Raw genomic sequence first — 24,493 nt, forward strand, 5'->3', positions numbered from 1 at the left:
AGTAGTATTGAAGCGGAAGTAGCATGTGCCTGAGGAGGCGGGGGTAACCCGAATGCGGAGGAAAGGCTTGGGTGGTCTGGGCTAACTAGCCGCCAAAATGAAGGTGAAGATGCTGAGCCGGAACCCGGACAACTATGTCCGCGAGACCAAGCTGGACTTACAAAGAGGTGAGACAAGTTATTAGGGAGTCTGCCCGCCTTGAGTGTGGCCTCAGCGTCCCCGGAGCAAAGCTGGGGGCACACTGGCGCTCCAGTCTGGTTCTTTCCCTGTTCCCTTTTGCCGAGGCTGACTTTGTACAGATAAGGACGTTGCGGGACTGGGTAGCAGGTAACTTCTCTTCAAGGCCGTTTTTGAAGAACTTTTTCTAGTGGTAAGGGGGAAAGTTGGTCATACCTGGAATGCTTCCGCCTTCCCCTTTCCAGCTGCTGCTCTCTGATTTTTCTCAGATTCCAGTTGTTGAGAAGTGGAACGTGAAAGCCAAACTCGTGAATTCAAGAATTTAACAGGCTTCTTTAAACCTCTCGAACTTTCGGCGACTTTACTTCTTAAAGTTACGTCCTTCTAAATGTGGAAAGAGAAAAGGTGAAACGTAAAGCCATCGATTTTCTAAACTCTTGTGCAGAAGTCTGATGGGGAAAATGGCTACAATGAAATTAATAAGTCTTATTTATTGGTCTTATTTATTATTCTTATTTACTGGTCTGTTCCCCCATTAGCATCCTGACTGCTTATCGTTTATAGATCATGATATCTAAATGACGAGGGACTACCCATGTCTGAAAAGAGAATAACAAAGGCCTTAAGGCAGGAATAAAGATAAAGCATAAGAGAAGGGCCATGTCTTCGGAGTTTGAGTAAGGGGGATAAGCCATAGAAGATGAGGCTCGGATGATATTTCAGTATTTTGATTGAATAGTAGAGATTATCCACATATATATGAGTAATGCAGAGAGGTAAATATGTGACCTCTGTTCACAAGATGTTTACAGGTTAGGTAACAAGATAGTAATATTTCTAAAATGCAAATTAGGTTATGTCGTTTGGACCTGACATCATCTCTGCTTCTTGAACCTCTGGTCCCATCTTCCTCTCTAATCTCCCTAGTTACTACTTTCTTTGCAAGTAGCTTACATTTACCCTTAGAAATCTGAGTGCATTTCAGACATTTCTCTTTCAGATGTCCTGTGGCACACACCCTTACTCAATTTAGCTCCTTCCTCTGAACAATAATCTTTGCATATTTATTCCCTGTAGTTGCCCCCCCAGCCATTTAAAGCACCCTTCTTCTGTGCTTTGATCACATTTTTGTACTAACGTCAGAGTGTGTATCACACTGTCTCATGATTATTTTGGTTGTTAGTCCTTTCCATCAGACTGAGCTTGTGTAGAAGGGAAGAATCTTATTTGTTTCTATATCCACTGTGTCTAGACAACACCTGGCACATAGTGGTTGCTTTATAAATGTGTGAAGGAAGGAATGAGTGAGTGAGTGGCTGGTCGTAGACTCTCCATGTTAGGAGATTATTCGTCATCTGATGTTATTGAGTGTCTTATTTTCTATATCTTCCTATTTCTTTATAGTTTCTGATGGAAGTGGTTTTTTTTTTTAAATTTTATTTATTTATTTATTTGAGAGAAAGCAAGCATGAGCAGGGGGAGGGGCAGAGGGAGAAGGAGAAGCAGACTCCCCGCTGAGCAGGGAGCCTGTCCCAGGGCTCATTACCAGGACCCTGAGATCATGACCTGAGCTGAAGGCAGACGTTTAGCTGAGTGAGCCACCCAGCACCTTTGATGGAAGTTTTAATAGCAAAATGGAAAAATAGAAGTTTAGGAGCTCTGTAAAACATAAATCAAGGAAGACATTTGTTACCCCCCCTTTTTTTTAAAGATATTTATTTATTTATTTATTTGAGAGAGAGAAAGAATCTCAAGCCAACTCCCCTCTGAGTGCAGAGCCCAACGCGCGCCTCAATCCCAGGACCCCAAGATTATGACCTGAGCCGAAATCAGTAGTCAGCTGCTTAACCAAATAAGCCACCCAGGCGCTCCATTTGTTACCTTTTTTTATTCTTTCATTCTTGTTTAGGTGTTTAGGTGTTATTTCCTTGTAAATTTTTTTTTTTAAAGATTTATTTATTTATTTGAGAGAGAGAGAGAGAATGAGAGACAGAGAGCACGAGAGGGAATAGGGCAGAGGGAGAAGCAGACCCCCTGCCGAGCAGGGAGCCCGATGCGGGACTCGATCCAGGGACTCCAGGGACTCCAGGGACTCCAGGATCATGACCTGAGCCGAAGGCAGTCGCTTAACCAACTGAGCCACCAAGGCACCCCCTTGTAAATTTTGATTGAATGTTGGATATAGTACCATTAATAGGGAGTTAGAGGATTAAAAGACAGCAAGGTGAAGATGTGGGGTAAGAAAATGCATTTACTTTTTAAACATTAAGGGTTTTTTAGACGTGTGCTTAGAAATATTTCCTGAGCACAACTGTTAACTGAGACAACATGTTTGGCAGCTTTATCACTTCATAGGCAAGTTACCTCTCCGTGCCTCAATTTCCCAGCTATAAAATGGGAAATAGTAATAGAACTTACCCCATAGGGTGCTGTGGAGATTAAATGATTAATATACAGTATTTGGAACAGTGCCTGGGACATGGTAAACTTTTTTAAATAAGTAAACAAATGTGTGAAATGCTCAATAAAAAGTAACTATAATCATAGTCACAACAGTGTATGCCTATCAGTATAGTGACTAGCACTGGAGATTAAGTGTTCCGTGCCTCAAAAGGAGCTTAGAGTTCGGTTGAGTAAACATTTGTCATATATTTGTTTTGTACCAAGCACTGTGCTAGGCATAAGTAGTAAAGTGAAGAATGTGGTGAAAGCCCTGCCCATGAAGGCTTTACAATCCAGTTAAAGAATAGTCAGACATGTAAAAGGAAAAGCTGAGGTTATATGTAGGGTCTAATTATTTTGCAAGATGTATGCATTCCATGATTTTCCGGTAGTTTTGGAAAGGTTTCTGAGTAAAACGTCCTCTGCTTTTGTATTTTTCACAGTGCTAGGCATAGAACAGTGTTCCTAACAAAGGCTTATTGGGTAACAAATTGAATAATTAGCTGAGGAAGACCACAGGAAATATTAAAATCTAATTATTTTATTTTATTAAGAGGAGACATTTTTATTTCAGTTCCAAGAAATTATGATCCTACCTTACATCCTTTTGAGGTCCCACGAGAATACATAAGAGCTTTAAATGCTACCAAACTGGAACGGGTATTTGCAAAACCATTCCTTGCTTCTCTGGATGGTCACCGAGATGGAGTCAATTGCTTGGCAAAGCATCCAAAGAGCCTGGCTACTGTCCTGTCTGGGGCATGTGATGGAGAGGCAAGTGTCATTCTAAACATTGCTATTTTAAACTAAAAATAGTTGTGTTGCAAATGTTCTTTAGTTTTGCGTTACTTTGGATTTTAATTGATTTGATTTCATTTTTCTATGTCCTGTTTTCTATTAATTCTCAAGAATGAATTCTGTTTGAATTACAAACTACAGTAGTTTCTCATCTAAGCCTCAGAAATTAGAAACATAGCAGCTGAAGGCTTAATTGAGCTGAAGGCTCAAGCATGTTTACAGTAGTAAAGGTATTGGTGAGGTTTTTTTCTTTTTTCCCCACAGAGGATGTTATTAATGATTCAACACTTATTTCCACTCTGGCAAGAAAAAGCTTTGAAACACTTTAAACTAGTATCAACAGAGTACTTAACAGATTGAATTTTTTGCTTGTTGATACACTATCCATATGCAGCGCAGTATTTTAAACTAGAGGATTTTGTTTTTAGCAATCTGGTAGAGTGAGTCATAGCCCTTTCAGTGTGAATTTATTTTTCTTGGAATGTAGTACTCCTGCGCCTGAACATTTTATGTTTATAGTTCACTAAAATTTCCTGGTATGCTTTACCATAGGTTAGAATTTGGAACTTGACTAAACGAAAATGTAACCGTACAATACAAGCACATGAAGGTTTTGTACGAGGAATATGTACTCGCTTTTGTGGGACTTCTTTTTTTACTGTAAGTATAATGCAATTAAGTCATTAACTCTTTTCAACATGTGTAAGACTGAGCTAATGTTTTCTGAATTCATTTATTTGTTCCAAGTTTTGGAGTTTCACAACCCAAAATCACTTCTTAAAGCCTTGAAAAGTCCTGGTTTTCTTTATATACTCCAGCCTTCTTCATACTTCTTGATTTTTTTAAATAAATACTTAACATGTTATCGAATTAATATTCTGTAGAACACTGAGAAGTGGGATTAATGCAAGGCAAGGCTAGAAAGGTTGTTTACTCTGGAAGATTTTCAGTGTTGGAGATGAGTAATTTGTACTTTGTCAGATAGTAGTAAATTTTTGAAGTATTTGTGTGTGTAGTAATGTATACAGAATGTACAGTTTACCATTTTAATAATTTTTAAGTGTACATTTCAGTGGCATTAAGCACATTCACATTATTGTGTGACTGTCACCACTTTTTCATCTTCCCAAACTGAAACTCATGTCCATTAAACAGTAACTCCTTATTCCCCTCTGCCCCCAACCCTTTGTAACCACTGTTTCACTTTCTTTTTCTGTGCATCTGCCATGTTGTAGCAGCTGTCAGAATTTCTTCCTTTCTAAGGTTGAATAATTCTCTAATTGTACATACATATGTATTGTTTATCCATTCATCCATCAGTGGACATTTGTCTCCACCTTTCTGCTTTTATGAATAATGCTGCTGTAAACATTGGTGTGCAAATACCTGCTCAAGTTCATTGAAAGTTTTGTAACAGGAATGAAAGAATCTAAGCTGTGCTTTGGGGTAATTAATTTGACAGCAGTAAGTGATCAGTTTGGAGGCTGTTTTAGTAATTTGGGTAAGCAATAATGAACCTGTGCTAGGGAGGGAAAACCGTGGAAAGTAGTTGTTAGGTTTAGAAACATTTTGGAGGTGTGACAGGCGTGGCAACTGAGGGGTATATAGGAAGATTCCTTTTCCTTCCAGAAATGGGGAAGTCAAGAGTGTCAGAAACTTTAGAGGAGAGAGGGAATGGGAAGGATATGGTATGATGAACTGGACTAAAGTGGGCTATGAGTGAAGAGGTCTATCAGACCCTTACAGATGTAGGTCTGGAGTTGAGGAAGGAAGTCAGAACTAAACTTGGTATTCATCAGTACAGGAATAATGATTGAAGCCATGGTATGGCATCATTGGGGGAAAGTGACAGGGAAAATGTAGAAAACCAGAAATGTCAAAGAAATAGCCTTGGGGAATACCTGCTCCTAGGAAGTAGGAAAACTCTGGGAGTAGCCAGAGCAAGAAGACCCTGTAAACGAGCTTTATGTCCCAGGAGGAAAGGATCATTGGTTGTGTGAACTTCTAGAAAGGATGATGAGGATGAAGACTGAAAGAAATATTTTAGGAATATAGACCTGTAAAAAATAGAAAGTTAAAGGTCCTGTGATTCTCATCTTTCAGTTTACCACTGTTGGCAGTTTGGTGTCTGTCCTTTCATATATATAGCAGTTTGTGTATACCTACACACTAATCAACCATGTAAATCTTGAGTAGCATGCTGGGTGCCAAGGTAGATTGAAAAGGCATAGCAAAGGGAAGAGATGACTTCTGGGAAACCTTTAAATATTTGAAAGATTGTCGTGTGAAAGAAGAAATGGACTTTTCTGTATAGTAGCATTAGGAATAGTTGTTAATGTTAAAAGATTTGGTTTCCATGTAGGGACAGACTTACTTGCTGTCAAAAACTGAAATAGGCTAGTTGGCAGGGAATTCAGGCATTTTTCACTAAAGGGGTTTAAACAACCTTCATGACCCTGTATACAGTATGTTATAGAAGGAATTGGGTGGGAAGTTGGAGTAGACTGACTATAACTGCACTTCCAGTTGGTTATTCTTTTGGATATATTGATTAGTTTAATATCCCAGCCAGAGGATTTCCTGGCTAGTTTTTTTTTTTTAACGCTTAAAATGAATAAAGGCTGAAAAGTATTTCATATTCACTATTCACTTCCTTTCTTCAGGTAAGACATGTGAAAACTACTTGTTGGCCAAATTTTAGCACTTAATGTTTCAAAAAATGTTCAATATACAATGTTGCAAAATAACATCTACTATATCTCAATTTGTGGCACCAACAGGTCTTTCTTCTTACTCAGCCTTGAGATAAGATATTCTGGCCAGGCATATAATGCTTGGCTCCTCATTTCTACAAAACGTTAATCCTTTCTTAGGATTGATGGATCTGCTAAGGCTTATACTCAACAGACTGTATAGAGTAGCTTAGTCGATTACAAGGGAATTCAGTCTTGGGCTTGCAGATACTATCAGAAGCTTGATTGAAAGAAGCAGTCTTTAGGGTAGACATTCTCAATGACAATTTATCCTGTCTTTCATAAATGCTAAAATTCCAGTGGGTCAAGCCAGATTAGCGAAGACCTCAGTACCTAAATTACATCTTACTAGCTCCCAGTAATGGGTTTCCAATATTGAGTTTTTGGTATGATGCCAATAGCTCAGATTCAGATTGTTATTAAGATATAGCCCTATTGGGCGCCCGGGTGGCTCAGTGGTTAAGTGACTGCCTTTGGCTCAGGTCATGATCCCGGAGTCCTGGGATCGAGTCCCACATCGGGCTCCCTGCTCGACAGGGAGTCTGCTTCTCCCTCTGACCCTCTCCCCTCTCATGCTCTATCTCTCTCTCTGTCTCTCTCAAAGAAATAAATAAAATCTTAAAAAAAAAAAGATATAGCTCTATTAAATACTTCTTGTCTATTATAAGGATGTTGTTAAGGATTCTGTTAGCATCCTCAAAAAAAGAAATTCCTGTCTGACCTTAGTACTAAAACTTCTTCCCTAATCACTTACCTGTTCTAATATCATGGGCACTATGAATTGTTTTGCAGAAAGGGTTTCCCTTTTTGAATTTGCTGTAAGGAAAGAACTAAATTTACACTCCTCTCCTAGATAAATATATATCTTTGTTAATATTTTTATTTAGAAAGTAGATGTAGATTGTGTGTAATGTAAATGTAAGCTAGAAAGTTAGCATACCCTGTATTTCTACTTTCAGTTAAAACTAGTGGTTTGGTGTATATATACAATTGTTCGTACCCTGTATATGATTATTTTATGTTTTTAACCCTAAACTAAGTTATATTGTGCATTCTGTTTTACAGCTTATTTCACCTAATATCTTGAATGTATCTGCCACATGCCCAAGTCTAAACTACCATTGTTTGTTACCTTGCCTTGATTTGGGCTCAGGTGCCAACAGTCCTACCCACCATGGCTTTTTTACCATCTGCTGCAACTGTCAGTTCAGTGAAAAGGCAAATGATGTCTTTACAACATTATGAAAATAGTTTTGACCTCATGGACCCCTGGAAAATTCTCAGGGTCCTTCAGAGGTCTGCATTTCACAGTTTGAAAACACTGACTTAATAGTTTTAGAGTCTTATATCATGCAAAGAAGGGCTTTACCCATGGCAATGAAAATGACTTCTGTCTACTATTTTTATGTTTTGTATTTAATTTTTTACATTTAAAATTATGTGGAATTTTATATTTATGTCAGGTATCAGATTGCTTCAAACTTTTTAAATGACTAACTTGATATCATAATACCATTTTATTATAATCCACTTTTTCCCCTAATTTGAAATGCCATCCTTATCACAGTATGCAATTTCTTGCAATATTTATGACCTTTGTTTCTACTCTCCTTTTGCTTGACTTACACTATCTTATTTTTAATTTTATCTACCCTGTGTATTTGTCACAAATCTATACTATACCATACTATAACATGGTGGGACATAAATGCATCAACAAATACAGTACTGGAAGGATATGGGATGTGTATTTTTTAAATTAGAGATGTTTATAATTTGATATATATGTTATCAAGTTTACAGTTAATAACAGTAGTTCATTATCATCTGAATCATTAATGTTTCGAGGTTGGTGATGACAAAACTGTGAAGCAGTGGAAAATGGATGGACCGAGCTATGGAGAAGAGGAGGAACCATTGCATACAATATTAGGAAAGGTACGGAAATAAATTGACCTGTACTTTGTCTATTAAAATTCTTCTCTTAAAATTATGTCAGAATTTAATTAAAAAAAAAAGATGTAAATGAGACTTTGGGCTGCAATAATTGACCTATTTTAAGCAATATTTAATGCAGTTAAGGTGTTTTGCAGCTAAAGAATTTGAACGGCTCTTTGGTGTTCATTTTACTGGGTTCAGTTTCTGTGTTTAGCTGGGGGATTCAATGAAACATTTCCTATGGTAAGTCCATGGGAGGAAATCTATAAGAAAAATAATGCTTCAGCTTCTCTCTGATTTATATTATCATAGATCTTACACAAAGCTCAGAATTTCTTACTTGAAAGAACCCTTTAGGCACCAAAGAGGTATTATAATATGATGCTATTTGTATAAATCGCATTTACATTTCTTAGAACATTATTCTGCAAATCAGATGATATGGTTAATTATAGCTTAAGTGTAATTCAGATCATATGGCCTTTACCCATGTTTCATAATGCTTACATTTTGATATTAAGCAAACTTCTAAAGTTAGATTTAATCTTTAAATAAATGCATTTTTAAAATCAGTTCATCATTTTAGTATTATGTTGGTATATATTTAAGTTCTGCTTTTCAGATTTCAAGAAATTGTAAATGTTTTTAAAGGCACATGGAGGTGGGGCATGAGTATAAGATGGAAATAATTTGTAGGTGGTAAAAAAAAGTAGTAATTCCTAAAACAAAATTGGCTTCATTCTTGAAAATGTCTTCTCTCTAGGAGCTCCAAATATTTTTGAAATATTTCGTCTTACCCCTATATCTGTGGTAATGGGGATTAATTCTTACCGTGGAAAAGTTTGTCAGACTTGCTTTCGTGAATAGAAAATATAATTGGAAGCCTGCAGATGCTGCTAAGAGTTTTTAAAAGCCTAAAGTGTTGGCTAAATAGTTCCCTTTAATTTGCTTTGCAAACATTTTTTACCACATAGTATAAAGACAGATTTTAATCTGGCCCTGAATAGATCAATTACATCTTTTAAATGGATAATACCAAATTTATGAGATTTTAACAGTATTAGCATCCATCTTTGCCAGGTTTATTTCTCCCCCAAAATTTTAATCCAGTTGTTGGTTTTGGTGTTTTTGTCCTGGAATCAGTACTTCATATGTTAAATGTGGAACTGAGTGTTTTAGACCTTACTTCTGCATTTCATTAATTGTTTGCAAGATCCTTGAATACCCAGTGATGATTTAGGGATTACTTCAGATATGTATTCAAACTTAAATACATCCATGTTAACAGTTTTCTTTATTCCTAGAATGTGTGATAGGAATCATTACTTTTTATCATACTGTTTTATCCTTTATTTATTTATTATGAGTATATATTTTATTTTATTATGTTATGTTAATCCCCATATGTTACATCATTAGTTTTTGATGTAGTGTTCCATGATTCATTGATTGCGTATAACACCCAGTGCTCCGTGCAGAACGTGCCCTCCTCAATACCCATCACCAGGCTAACCCATCCCCCCACCCCCCTCCCCTCTAGAACCCTCAGTTTGTTTTTCAGAGTCCATAGTCTCTCATGGTTCGTCTCTCCTTTATTTTTTTTTTCATTTTTTAAGTAGGTTCCACCCCTAGTGTGGGGCTTGAACTCACGACCCCGAGATCAAGAGTTGTATGCTCTACTGAGTCTTTAAGTAAAGGCTTCAAAGGAGTTTCTTTGTAAACAGGAATTTTCTTAAAAAAATGAGAGTGTGGGTAAATATATTTAAAATATGCAGATTTGAAATATTAATGATAGAAAGACCCATCTAAAACAACATCTTTGCTCTTAAAGACGGTGTATACGGGAATTGATCATCACTGGAAAGAAGCTGTTTTTGCCACATGTGGACAGCAAGTGGACATTTGGGATGAACAAAGAACAAGTCCTGTATGTTCAATGACCTGGGGATTCGACAGTATAAGTAGTGTTAAATTTAACCCAATTGAGGTAATGCTGCTTTTTGAAATACTTCTGCTTGTTGTTTCTTTAATAATTTCAGCTCTGTTTAGGAAGCTTTTGAGTGTATGATATAAGAATTTGTTTAAATTTTAGTGGGCTTCTGACATTTGGTTAGTTTTCCAGAGATATCTGAGTTCTGACACCTTTGGTCAATCTTGACATGTTTGCGCACAGTTTAGCCCCATGTACCAGTGTTACGTAGCATTAAAGGAAGGTGTGTGCATGTGCTCTTAGGAGTAGAAGTCAAGCAAATACTGTACTGTGAACGGTTTTACTCATGCCTTCAGTGCTCATGTTCCACAGATTGCATCATTGTATGTTTGGGGAGATGTTCATTTCTTAACTCTCATCGAGGTCAGAGGGGCATTGAGCATTGTTTTCTTTAATTATTTGTAAGTGACAAGGGCACTAAAGATCTATAATAATATGCACGATTACTACTATACTGCATGATGATAATTATATTTTTCTTTGCTCAGATGTCTGATATGGTGATTCCTAAGTCCTTCGAGGTCTGAGGGAAGAATTGGAGATTAAACTCTACTTATTGTTTATTGAGGTCTGAATTTAGGAAAGGAGGCTGCCCTAAAGGCTAAGCTAGCCCTTACTTAAGACCTTTCCCGGGCGCCTGGGTGGCTCAGTCATTAAGCGTCTGCCTTCGGCTCAGGTCATGATCCCAGGGTCCTGGGACCGAGCCCCACATCGGGCTTCCTGCTCGGCGGGAAGCCTGCTTCTCCCTCTCCCACTCCCCCTGCTTGTGTTCCTGCTCTTGCTATGTCTCTCTCTGTTAAATAAATAAATAAAATCTTTAAAAAAAAAAACATGACTTAAAAAAAAAAAAAGAAAATACTTGACTTAGGTTGCTGAGGTTATGAGTGATTCATTGTTCTATCTTAAAAATGGACTTTGATATTATTATAACTTTGTATCTTAAACATAAACAATAAGGGCATGTGAATCATTTGTTCTTTGAATGGACAGGGTTTGCTGCCAAGGTGGCTTTTAACTGATGATTGTTATTTTTTAGACATTCCTCTTGGGAAGTTGTGCTTCTGACAGGAATATAGTACTATATGATATGAGGCAATCTACTCCCCTGAAAAAGGTGAGTTTCAAGTACAATTGTTAATGCATTCCTCTATGAAGTGAGTGACAAAAAAATAGGGAGCAAATTTTTTTTCAGAATTAAATATTTTCACAGGCTTGTTCTTAGAAGCCACAGTGATTATAATGGCATTCTCTCATCTCATTGTTGCTTTTTCAAGACCCTTAAATCTTCACTAAGTTCTATATCCTAGTCAACTGCCTATCTTCCATAATGCCAGTAAATTTTAGGCACCAAAATTGGTACTTACTGAGCTCAGAGTTCTTAAGTATTGCATCCCATTACTTCACACCCCATGGTTTTCAAAAGACACATAAAGTATTCTGTTGTAGAATGTTTTGTAATGGATTCCCATAACCAGCTTTGTTTAATTACATGCTAATGGATACTGTTGTTGCCGTTTTGTTTAGATAGGCACTATCTTGTTCAAGGTGACACATCTCCCAGCAGTTTTAATTAAGGCAGTCATTCCAGGACTCAGATACCAAAACTGAAACAACCTTAAGCTGACTCAAGAGGGACAGATGTATTGTCAGGAAAGAGAGGAGTGCCCCTGTAAGTGAAAGGGTATAAAGTTGATTTCAAGTGCTCCAACTCAGAGTGCAGAAGAGCCTGGACACCACTCATGTGCCACAAGTCCATTGTGATAGTCCACATGTGAAAGAAATGCTTTTAACATTTTTGTTGTTTCTAAACCATTTTTACTACATGTAGTAAATTCGAAAATATTAGAAGTAGAGTATATTCATTGAGGTTTGAACTACATAAAAATGATGATCTTTCCAAAGTACCATTTTAATCATTTTACTCATTCACATGGTATAGTGGGCAAATCTTGCATGAACTTTGGTGTTAGACCTTAAGCAGGCAACTTAATCTGTGTTTCTCCTGTAAAATGATATTAATAATTACTTTCCAACACATTGGTGAGAATAAAACATGATATTTTAACCACTTAGCCGAATGCTAAGATGAAATCTAGCTTAATAAATAGTAGTTTCTGCCCCCTCTGCCCTTATATTTTCTGTTTTGAATGGTGCTCCATTACTTTTAGTTGAAGAAAAGAACTATAGCCTGGCTTTCAAGGCCTTCCAGATCCGGTCCCAGTTTGCATTCCATTGATACATTTGTTTCAGTCAGTAAGACAAAATTTAAATAGGGTTTGTCATATGCGAGTCGCCTTGATGGAGGTAGAGATACTATTTTCTCTCATTTCTTTATTCTATATAGTAGGCTGTCATTGTGTCTTCTGTCTTTTCTCTCCTACCCTTAATTAGTTCTCAACAAGGGGTATATTTTTAGAAATGTGGGAGAGACATTTTAGAGACTAGCCTTTAGTGGACATGTGCCTGAGAGGCTAAACATCTACAGTGGACAGTTACACAAAACAAAAGATTATTCTACTCAAAATGCCAGGAGTGTTCTTGCTGAGAACACTAATATGCTGGTCCTCCTCAGGTCAGCTCAAATCATGCTTGTCTTTTTTGAAACCTTTCTTCTCTTCTTTAACCCTAAAATCACTGTTAAATCACTGTTAATTTTGCCCCCAATTTGATACTTAATCATTTACTGTTTGTTTGTATTTTAACTTTTCTTACATATATCTCATTTTTCTCACTAAACTATAAGTTATTCGTGGTTGAAGGACCATTTATTAAGCATTTTTGTACTTTTCAAAAGTAGCCTGTGTACTCTGGAAACAATGATTGATTGATTTCTTTTCCTGTTGCACCGAACTGAGTACTTTGCACATAACAGGTGTTTACTAAATATTTGCTTAAATCAATTAAGAAAAAAGGAAAGGAAATGAAGTGGGAGACTTATCCATTTGAGAGGGAATTGATTTCATGGTAATGGGTTAGTGTATTCTTCCTTTCTCAGGTCATCTTAGATATGAGAACAAATACAATTTGTTGGAACCCTATGGAAGCTTTCATTTTTACTGCAGCAAATGAAGATTACAAGTAAGTTTTCTTCTTTTTAAAACTTACTTGTTTCTATGTGAAGTGGCTCAGTTGTATAAATCTTACTAATATGTTTTCGTAGGTAATAGTCCTTCAAATATTAGAAAATTGTCACTTGTTTTGCTAAAGTAAATGTATTTCCCAAATTGGAGAAGAGCTTCTTAGAAAAATATTCTCAGTTTTCAAAGTGATATAGACCAGAGACAGTAATCTACAACCCATGGACCAAATCCTATCTGCTGCCTGTTTTTGTACATAGTTATTGGAATATAATGATACACATTTATATGTTGAATATGGCTGCTTTTGTGCTATCATGCTTGAGTTGAGTGGTTGCAACAGAGACCACATGGCCCACAAAGCTAAAAGCTATTTATTATGTGGCCCTTCACAGAAAAAGTTGGCTGATCTCTGTACCATATAAATAATGACTGAACCATACATGTTTTAATAGAAACTAAAAATATTTGCCTACCAAATGTGTAGTTCTTCACATAGCTGATATTCATATAGTCATGTTATCAGCATCACTATTAACTTCAGTAAGACAAAAGGAAAAATAAAGTTTCAATTTTTACCTTAATGTTTATAGACTCCGTGCAAAGTGACTTACTTAGCAGCCTTACATTTTTGACCTAGATGGAATTTTATGATCCCTTATATATTGCCTTAAAACTTGTTGAGGCATTTCACATTGGCTGTCTTATTTTATCTTCTCAGTATCCCTGTAAGGTAGATAGGAGGACATGTATGTTATCCCCTTTTTAGACATGAGGGTGTTAAAGCTGGGAGTTTAATCCCCTAGGGAGGAAAGAGTGTCTTACCTTTTCTTTAATCCAAAGCATTTGTTGTAGTACAATGCATATGGTAGATTCTTAATACATGTTTTTTTGAGAAGGTGAAAGTTTGTCACTGGATTGAACTTTAGATCTTCAGCATTTAAATTCTTTGTTCTTTCCACTGTCATTATTTATGAAAACATAAATTAGCTCAGATATAGGATTTATTACATGATGTTTTAGTGGTACCAACTAAAAACATCTGTTATGACTTTCTTTACTTATGCTCAGTTGGATTCTCATTAGGTGGTAATATCCAACCAAATTAGTTGAAGGCCTTTAAGTCTTTATGAACGGTTAGAAATTAAATGGCCTTATTCCAGTTAAAGGTAATAAAATAGTGTTTTGCTGACCAACCTTATTAAGGTTTCTTTTTTTTTTTTTTTAAAGATTTTATCTATTTACTTGAGAGCGAGAGAATGAGAGAGAACACATGAGAGGGGATAGGGTCGGAGGGCAAAGCAGACTCCCTGCCGAGCAGGGAGCCTGATGCGGGACTCGATCCCGGGACTCCAGGATCATGACCTGAGCCGAAGGCAGTAGCTTAACCAACTGAGCCACCCAGGCGCCCCCTTATTAAGGTTTCTAAAGTTTGTTCTAATTAGCTCTTTTGGCAAGATACCTTTTTACAGAGTATTTCTGGGATTTCTCAGTTCTTGCCTTGGGAAGAATTTCATATGACACCTGAAACAAAAAGCACATCCCTTGTAAGAAGGCTGTTAGACTACCATAATTGCTCTTACTTGAAAGTGACCTTGCCTTGGTAGTCTATGGTTTTTTGTATTTTCTTTTATTGCCCACCAAATAATCTAATCATTCTGAATTTAAAACCCACCCAAGTAACCGCTGTAAAAATTTGGACTTAGTCATGTAAACTAACTCCATGCCATAGTTTCATCATCAGTAAGATAATAGGGTTGAAATAGATAATCCCTAAAGACTCCTGTAACTTGAAACTTTGTTTATGTAAACATTTTCTATTCAAATGGGTTGATTTACTTAGATTTTGAATAAGTTCTTAACCTTTTTCTTGTGTAGAGATTAACAGAATTTACTAACAAATCAGTGTGCTAAAACAAAGAAAACCTGGTTGAGAACCACTGCTCTAGACAGTGAATATAAAGCAGTTGTCAACTCAGAAGTTTAACCTCAAAGATCAGTATGACATTGGCTGACCATCCTGTGGTATGTTGGGAGATTTAAACACCACCACCAGCAGTGACTTGTCTCTTGAGAATTTTGTATCATTTGGGATATTTTACCAATACCATGAGTGATTTTTCATAGTAATGATGTTAAAAAGTATTCTTTAAGTGTTAGGTCAATTTTTTAAACATTTTTTTAGGCTATTGAAAAGATGCAAAAATAGTATCTGTCAGCCAGCTTCCCCCAAGATTAACATCTTATGTAACCATAGTTCAATTAGCAAAAACAAGAGATTAACATTGGTACAATACATTTGACATTGATTAACTAAACTACAGACTTTACTCCATCACCAGTCTTTCCATTAATGTTCTTTGTCCATTCTAGAATCCAACACAGGATTCCACGTTGCATTTAATTGTCATGTCTCCTTAGTCTGCTCAGTCTGTGACTGTTGCTCAATCTTCCCTTGTTTTTGATGACCTTAGTACTTTTGAAAAGGATTTACTTGTTAGTTTACCTTGTAGACTGCCCTTAATTTGGCCTAAACTGATGTTTTCTCATTATTAGATTGAGATTATACAATTTTTGCAAGAATACCACAATACAGATGTGCCCTTCTTGGCTCATCACTTCAGGGGTACATGATGTCACTTACTACTGGTGGTGTTAATCTTGATCACTTAGTTAAGGTGGTATCTGCCAAGTTTCTGCACTATAAAGTTAACAATTTTTTTTTTCCTTTTGTAATTAACACTAATCTTTGGAGAGATACCTTGAAATTATGTAGATACCTGGTTTCTCCTCAAACTTTTGCTCAGTAATCTTAGCATTTTGAAGTGTTGTAATGTTAGGAACTTGATTACAGTAATTCTGTGTTACTGTTGTCGGTTATGCACATTGGTTCATTTGAAGCATTATTATTTTAGCTGTTGATTAAGAATTTTTAAATCTTGGGGCACCTGGGTGGTTTAGTCAGTTAAGTGGCTGCCTTAGGCTCAGGTCATGATCCCAGGGTCCTGGGATCGAGTCCCGCATTGGGCTCCCTGCTCAGCGGAGAGCGTGCGTCTCCCTCTCCCTCTGCCTACCTCTCTGCCTACTTGTGCTCTCTCTATATCTCTCTGTCAAATAAATAAATAAAATCTTATAAAAAAAAAAAGAATTTTTAAATCTTGAAAATAATGAACTCATTTTTTTTTTTACCAGCTGTGCACAAAGTATAGCTTTCTAATTTTAATACACCCTTTGAAAAGCCATAGTCACTTTTATATATCACCGACAGGAGTGGAACTTAGTTGGAAATGACTTGTCAACTCAAAAACCTTAAAAGTTCTCATGCTTTTGGACTTAGTAATTTACTTGCAGTAATTTGTCCAGATTTAATTGAATTTGTCCCATTCAGTTAAAGATTGAATTTCAAAAATTCAAATACTGGAATTTAAGAATTATTTAAAATTGAAAGTTGGAAATTTTTTATTAATAAATTATAAATAAATATATTTACATTTTTAAATAATTTATAAGTTATTTTAACTCATTTAAGTATGCAGCCATAAGTGTTTATAATATGCTACATGAAATATCAGAATACAGAACTTTATACAATGTTACAAATTTTGTTAAAAGTATATATTTAAATATTAGCATAGTGAAAAGATTAGAAGTAATTACACTGCACTAACTGTTGTTTCTCTGGGTGGTGGAATTGAAGGTAAGCTTTGTACTCTGTACTTTTTTGAAAGTTTCACTCACATTTTCCACAATGAGGATGAAAGTGTATAAGTGTAATCTTAAGGAATAGTAAAAGCTGGTAATATTTTTCCCTATCCCTTGCTGCTATGTAAAAAAGCTGTATATTTAGGTGTGCATTATTTAGCTAATGGTCTTAATTTCCCTAGTGTCTCTTAGTACTGCATATGTTTCTTTATAGAAATTTGTATGGAATAATCAGAATTTCATTTACAGCTTGTATACTTTTGATATGCGTGCACTGGACACTCCTGTAATGGTACATATGGATCACGTGTCTGCGGTGCTTGATGTGGATTATTCTCCCACTGGGAAAGAGTTTGTGTCCGCTAGTTTTGATAAATCTATTCGTATCTTTCCTGTGGACAAAAGTAGAAGCAGGTATGTGACTACCAGTAAACTATTTTTTCTTTTTGATGTTTTCTTGTCTTGATCATCATTTACCTTTTTTGAAAGGTTGTTTGGTTATGTGTATATGGTGGGATTAACTTTGTATATCACAGCGGTGATATATGGCACTTGTGATTGGGTTTAGATACGAGTGGTATTTCCTCTGATCTTTGCCTTCATCTGCTTAACAGGTAGTTCTGGTTTGTTCTGTGGTCTGCTCTAGTTCATTACAAACATCAAAAGCACAGCCAGTGCTTTGAATAATCTTTATTTTTAAACTGTTTTTCTTTGAAAGACTTTAAAATGGTAAAATGTATTTTTAAAGTAAATTTTTAATAGATTATTAAAAACTACAATAAGTCAGTATTTGAAATTAGAAAACAGTATGGAGTTTCCTCAAAAAGTTAAAAATAGAGCTACCCTATGACCCAGCAATTGCACTACTAGATATTTACCCCAAACATACAGATGTAGTGGAAAGAAGGGGCACATGCACCCCCAGTGTTCATAGCAGCAATGTCTGCAATAGCCAAACTGTGGAAGGAGCCGAGATGCCCTTCAACAGATGAATGGATAAAGAAGATGTGGTCCATATACGCAATGGAATATTACTCAGCCATCAGAAAGGATGAATACACACCACTTGCATCGACATGGATGGAACTGGAGGGAATTATGCTAAGTGAAATAAGTCAAGTAGAGAAAGACAATTACCATATGGTTTCATTCATATGTGGAACATAAGAAGTAGCACAGAAGACCATAGGGGAAGGGAGGGAAAACTGAAGGGGGAAATCAGGGAGGGAGACAAACCATGAGAGACTATGGACTCCGGGAAACAAACCAAGGGTTTCAGAAGGGAGGGGGATGGGGGGATGGGGTAGCGGGTGATGGGTATTAAGGAAGGCACATACTGTGACGAGTACTGGGTGTTATACACAACTAATGAATCGTTGAACACTACATCAAAAGCTAATGATGTGTACTATATGGTGGCTAACCGAACATAATAAAAAAATAATAAAGTTACTGATTTGAGAGCTTAAAAAATGAAATTAGACTTTAATTGCTATTTCATTCAATATTTACTAAGCAAACTAGTAAATTACTTGCATTCACATGGAATAATTTGATTGTGTAGTAAAGAATTTAAGTTTTTAAAAGGTATCTCCTAATAGTATAACTTTTAGTGAGCTGTTGTAAATCTTTTTTTTTTTTTTTTTAAAGATTTTATTTATTTGACATAGAGAGACACAGCGAGAGAGGGAACACAAGCAGGGAGGGTGGGAGAGGGAGAAGCAGGCTCCCAGATGAGCAGGGAGCCCGACACGGGGCTCAATCCCAGGACCCTGGGATCATGACCTGAGCCGAAGGCAGCCGCTCAACCGACTGAGCCACCCAGGCGCCCCACTTTTGTAAATCTTTAACACGTATAAACATATCTAGAAGTTAAGAACTCTGCATAGTTTACCATTAAGGAGGCTCTATTTTGGTTAAGGAACTAACCATTGGATTTGACTGGTTTCATATATCAACAGATTATTTTTAATGGTTAAAGCCTGATGAATTTCCTATCATTTGGCTTTTTTTTTTTAAGATTTTATGTATTTGAGAGAGAGAGCATGCAAGCAAGCACAAGCAGGGGGAGCTGCAGAGGGAGAGGGAAAAGTAGGCTACCCACTGAGCAGGGAATCCGCCACAGGACCCTGAGATTATGACCTGAGCCAAAGGCAGACACTTAACCAACAGAGCCATCCAGGCACCCCGAATTTCCTGTCATTTAAATTCATTATGGGATGCCTGAGTGGCTAAGTTGGTTAAGGGTTTGCCTTTGGCCTAGGTCATGATCCCAGGGTCCTCTGATCAAGTCTTGCTTGCATCAGGCTCCTTGCTTTGTGAGGAGCCTGCTTCTCCCCCTGCCTGCTATTCCCCCTGCTTGTGTTCTCTCTCTTTCTCTCTCTCTGACAAATAAATAAAATCTTTTTAAATAAATACATACATACATACATACATTATATTGCTAAAGAAAAGAAGGGCCGCTTAAATAGGTAGAGATTATGAGAAATGAATCTTGTAAAAGCAGAGAATAGAGAGGGGGAAAAATGCAGTCTATCATGTTTTTATTTTAATAGTTGATGTTCTTTCTAACCATCCTTCACCTTTTAGAAATACATTTCTTAGTGTTTCTCTATGTGTTCACTCAAGAGCTTGAAACATATCCGTTAGAAACAGTGTAAAAGACTAGTGTCGTGAGTGTATCTCAGATATTTTTTATAAATCCAAATTCTTTTTGATCTGGTCATCATGTGTGGGTTTTCTTTTACTGTGCAGAGTGGCCAGGCTCGTTTCCTTTCTCTCGAGTCTACATTTTGAATCATCTAACCCAGATATGGAAAGTTCATTTCTTCAAGTCTCTATTTTTCCTGACCCCGTCTTTTACTTGTTTTTTAATGCTCTTCTTAACACTTTCCCAATATAGTATCTTCTGTGAATTCACTTAACATGTTTCACAGCCTTTCCAAATAGGTACGATATTTTACATTTCCATTTATAAAATGATTCTTAACTCATCAGATACTTCTATAGCCTTCCCTTTCTGTTCACACATGTAAATCATCAACTCTCACTTTAATTAAGCAAGCTTTTTAAAACAATTTGACTGAAACAAAAATCAGACATTAGGATCAACATATCAGGATGTGCTCTTTGAATGCTATTACATTTATTTTATTCTCCAGTAAAATGAAAAAAAAAAAGTGATTATTGACCTGTATTGATTTGGAGGGAGGAGACAACCTATTTCTTATTGTTAAAAAACTACTCTAGCTTAAACATATTTTATTTGTGTTATATGCCTTCAGTAATTTTGTGAACTTTATCCTGGGCATCTGGTTTTGCTTAGTTTGTTTATTTTTCTTATTGAATTGTAATTTCTCTGAGGTCAGGAATTTTTTTAAGTCCCCAGGGTTTAGCATAGAACCTTGTTAATTTGGTTCAATAAAAATATGTTAAAATTAATTTGAATTTCCCTTTTATACTCTCTTCAGACTCAGAAGTGCTATCCTGATACTTGATGGGCAATGGTTAAAGAAAATCTGTATCAAAATCCTAATTTTAACTTAATTCCTCTTCTTTAGGGAAGTCTATCACACAAAGAGAATGCAACATGTTATCTGTGTAAAATGGACTTCTGACAGCAAATATATTATGTGTGGATCTGATGAAATGAACATTCGTCTATGGAAAGCTAATGCTTCTGAAAAATTGGGTGTGGTAAGAGAACTCGTTTTCTTTCATTATCATAAAACTAGTTTCTAATTTAGTGGGTATTATTATATTGTAAGGAATTTATTTGAAGTTCTTTAAGTATTTTGATTAAACTGGCATAGTTGTGATAAAAAGAAATAAGTTAGCAACAAAATAGACAAATCTGTATTGAGATTTGCTTTTTTCATGTCACAGGCACCTTCAGGGGCCTTTGTTAATTAAAATGTTTGATAATATTTGAGCCTTCTTGATTCTTTGTGTTTTTCTTGAGATAAGGAGAGAAGGTGTAGAGACTAGAAGGTTAGAACTGAGAATACCTGTTTCTTCTGTTAAAGGAATAGTAATCCGGCACATCAAAGGCTGCAAGTGCCTGGGAGGTCTTTTAATTTCAAAAACTGTGGAACATTAACTTAAAAAAAAATTACAGAAAGCTTAGGGGTATAAAAAAGATTCAGTGAAGATATAACACATATTATCATTGGCTGGCTACGTCTGGGTTGGGGTTATGGTTGGTTTTTCTTTTGGTGTTATCCTAAATGTCTCATGTTTCATAGCAGAAATATGAGACATTTAGAAAAACATCAAAAACATAGCAGAAACATGAGACGTATCAAATATGAGTGTTTATATCAGCAACAAATACTGAGTTTAAAAAGGAAAGGTTAAATGTGAGTTATTTTCTACTTAGCCCCAGTAAGAAAATCAAGATATGATAAATAGTAATTAAAGACAATTTTATTTTAGGCTTAATGATTGGTAAGTATTACACTATGCCTAGGTTTCAGTTCATCATTACAAGTTCCTTAAAATCATATCTTCTTTAACATTTGTTAAACAAGACCTTGTCATTACAGAATTGAACACTTTTTGTTTTCAGTTTGAGTAGTTATTTTTATGGAAAAATGTTGAGGGATTATTTTAGGAGCTTTTTCTCTGTTAGTTATGCCCAGAGAAGGTCCGATTCAGTGGTCCACATAGCCCTACTCCCTCAGCACTGATATTTTAACTTGGTGGCACCTATCTACATGGGGGCATACAGCCTAAAAGGAAATTCAGTGTTTGCAGAGATATGACTCACATAACCTTGTAAAGGGTAGAATTACGTTAGCAATTTTGGTTGCATGTCCTAGAAGTTTAGTTTTTGGGACAAACGGTGCTTCCTAGCTTTGTTATATGAAGAAAAAGAACAAACCATTCATTGAAATACCAAAATGCATTTTTCTAGCTTACATCACGAGAAAAAGCAGCCAAAGATTATAACCAGAAGTTGAAGGAGAAATTTCAACATCATCCTCATATAAAACGCATTGCTCGTCACCGGCATCTACCAAAATCTATCTACAGCCAGATCCAGGAACAGCGCATCATGAAGGAAGCTCGCCGACGGAAGTATGATTTGGGGCATTTGATTCTCTCTGAGTACCCTTTTCTAACTTCTCCTCTCAGCTCACTGGAAATAAACAAAAACCTGCCTTTTGAGGGAATAGTTTATGTGCTGTTACACAGTAGAGATGTTTCTGGATACTCCCTGAAGGGGAAGCAATGATTATCTGGGAATTTCCATTACCTATTTTTTGAGATTATGTTTAAAGGGCAACCAGTAAAAATGAATTCAATCAAAATAAGAAAACATTTCTGCTCATACTAAAAAAAACTATTGTAAATAATGTTTTAAAAAATGATTTCTAATGGAATTAAGAGGTATTGTATATTTTCCAAGTTAAAGAATGCAAAGAACTCATAGCATCCATTTCTTGAAACATGTTAGAAAAATTTTTATTCATCATAGAATTTTGGATCTAAGACAGAGCTCTCACTACCATTTTCCCAGTAGAATGTTCTTTTCTTCGTAATAGGACATTGTTATGTGATAAGAGAAGAAGCAAATAAGTTAAACAAAGTTGATCTCTAGCTACTTTTTACCCAATCTCCTTGTGAAAACTTCTTTTTTAATAAGGAGTTTTCTTTTTTTTTTTTTTTAAGATTTTATTTATTTATTTGAGAGAGAGAGACTGAGAGAGAGAGAGCACATGAGAGGGGGGAGGGTCAGAGGGAGAAGCAGACTCCCTGCTGAGCAGGGAGCCCGATGCGGCACTCAATCCAGGGACTCCAGGATCATGACCTGAGCCGAAGGCAGTCGCTTAACCAACTGAGCCACCCAGGCGCCCCAATAAGGAGTTTTCTAGTGAAAGAAAAGACTGTGGTTTTTCTAAGAAAGCTTTCTTTGGTTAGGGTGATTTCTCATAAACTTGCTTACGTTTAATTATGTTTATTTTATTTCTAGGGAGGTGAATCGTCTCAAACATAGCAAGCCTGGATCTGTATCAATTGTGTCAGAGAAGAAGAAACACATAGTGGCAGTTGTGAAATAATACTTGGTATTCCTACCAATCCTGATGAATAATTATTTGTTACATTTTGATGTGCAGACTGCAAATAAAGTACTGGCTTTAGAATAATAACAAACAGTTGAGTTACATGTGTAGAACACTACCCTGAAAAACTGTCCGGAAAGGTGGCCTGGTTGATAAGACTATCCAACATTTTATCCTTGATCTGCTTTCTTATTTCATTGAAGAATACAGTATTTGCAAACTAACATGTTTATTACTGTTAGAAATTGCAGATACACTTTCGCTTTGATCTGTTATTATAGATATACTATACATTTGAATTTACATTTAAGACCAAACATCTCTTCTGTTACCTTTAATATTACTTTGGGTAATTATTGCAATGATTCTTCCTATGATTACATATAACATGGAAGAATTATGTCAGAACTTTTTTAATTCAATTAATTCTCTGTGCTTTATTTGTATTTGGCTCTTTGAGACTTTAAAGATGATCAGCTTGCATTTATATAACTTTTATAAAAATTATAATTTATGGTCAAGTTAAGATAATAAAACCTCCTTTTCTCAACATTGTAACTTTGATCCATTTCTAATTTCTCAATCTCAGTAAATCATAAATACTTCTGTGTGACATATGTTGTTTTTTTTTTTTTAATTGTAGTTGAGTAAACTTTACTATGAGTATATATAACCCAAATTTTAGGAAATTTTAAGTAAAGAATAGATTTTTAGGGGCACCTGGGTGGCTCAGTTGGTTAAGCATCCGACTCTTGATTGTAGCTCAGGTCTTGATCTCAAAGTCAGGGGGTCAAGCCCTGCACTGAGCTCCATGCTGGTTGTGGAGCCTACTTAAAAAGACAAAAAACTGAAAGAAGAGATTTTTTAAAACACACAAATACATATGTTAAGAATGCATATATTTGTATTAAAAATATAAAGAAATGCACAGGGATGATAAAGATCCAAATCTGGAGAGAGAGAGGAAGATAGGGTGGGATACACAGGAGACTCCAACTCTCACTAATGTTCAGTTTCTTAAGCTGTGTGATCATTGTATTATTTATGCTTTCTTGGATATCTTGGATATTTCACCATATTTTTCTTAAGGCTGAGAAGAGATCATCTGTCTACCTTTCTAATTCATATGATCTATTGTAGGCCCTACTTACTTGATTTGCAAGATGAACGAAGTTGTGTTTGCATCTATACTGCTATTAGTTCGGGTGTGGTTTCAAAGAAATATGCAAAAACTGATCCAAAAATATGAGCTTTGGTGTAGTTTAAGTCCTACAAGAAGCAGATACCTAAATGAGATTAGATGGGCAAGAGATTGATTGGCCGGAACTGTCTGTAAAGGATTAAGAGGCGGGAGCAGGAGTGCACAGGGAGAGCCTTCTGTCTGGACTGTAGGCTTGACACCTGTGACAGGAGAGCAGGAAGAAAGGACTGAGTAGAAGGAGCCTCAGGCTGCAGTGTGGTTCTAAGAAAGGTTGGGCCAGGCTGATGGGGTGTCCTGGAACCAAAGTTGCTTGTCAAAGGAGTCCCACATTCAAGAATGGGCCAGCACTA

General features: G+C 36.2%; 1 protein-coding gene across 1 annotated transcript; it reads left to right on the forward strand.

Moving 5' to 3' along the window:
- Window position 1: 1 nt before the first annotated feature.
- On the forward strand, window positions 2-23,555 carry DCAF13 (DDB1 and CUL4 associated factor 13). The gene is made up of 11 exons (XM_035011685.1): window positions 2-167; window positions 3,194-3,393; window positions 3,970-4,077; window positions 8,019-8,108; window positions 9,940-10,095; window positions 11,135-11,212; window positions 13,094-13,176; window positions 17,127-17,291; window positions 20,438-20,573; window positions 21,793-21,956; window positions 22,852-23,555. The coding sequence occupies exons 1-11, from the start codon at window positions 98-100 to the stop codon at window positions 22,937-22,939; spliced, it is 1,338 nt and encodes a 445-aa protein (XP_034867576.1). The 5' UTR covers window positions 2-97; the 3' UTR covers window positions 22,940-23,555.
- The last annotated feature ends 938 nt before the right edge of the window (window positions 23,556-24,493 follow it).

The sequence above is a fragment of the Mirounga leonina genome, unplaced genomic scaffold, assembly GCF_011800145.1.
Source record: "Mirounga leonina isolate KUSES-001 unplaced genomic scaffold, KU_Mleo_1.0 Mir_165, whole genome shotgun sequence".
NCBI classification, from domain to species: domain Eukaryota; kingdom Metazoa; phylum Chordata; class Mammalia; order Carnivora; family Phocidae; genus Mirounga; species Mirounga leonina.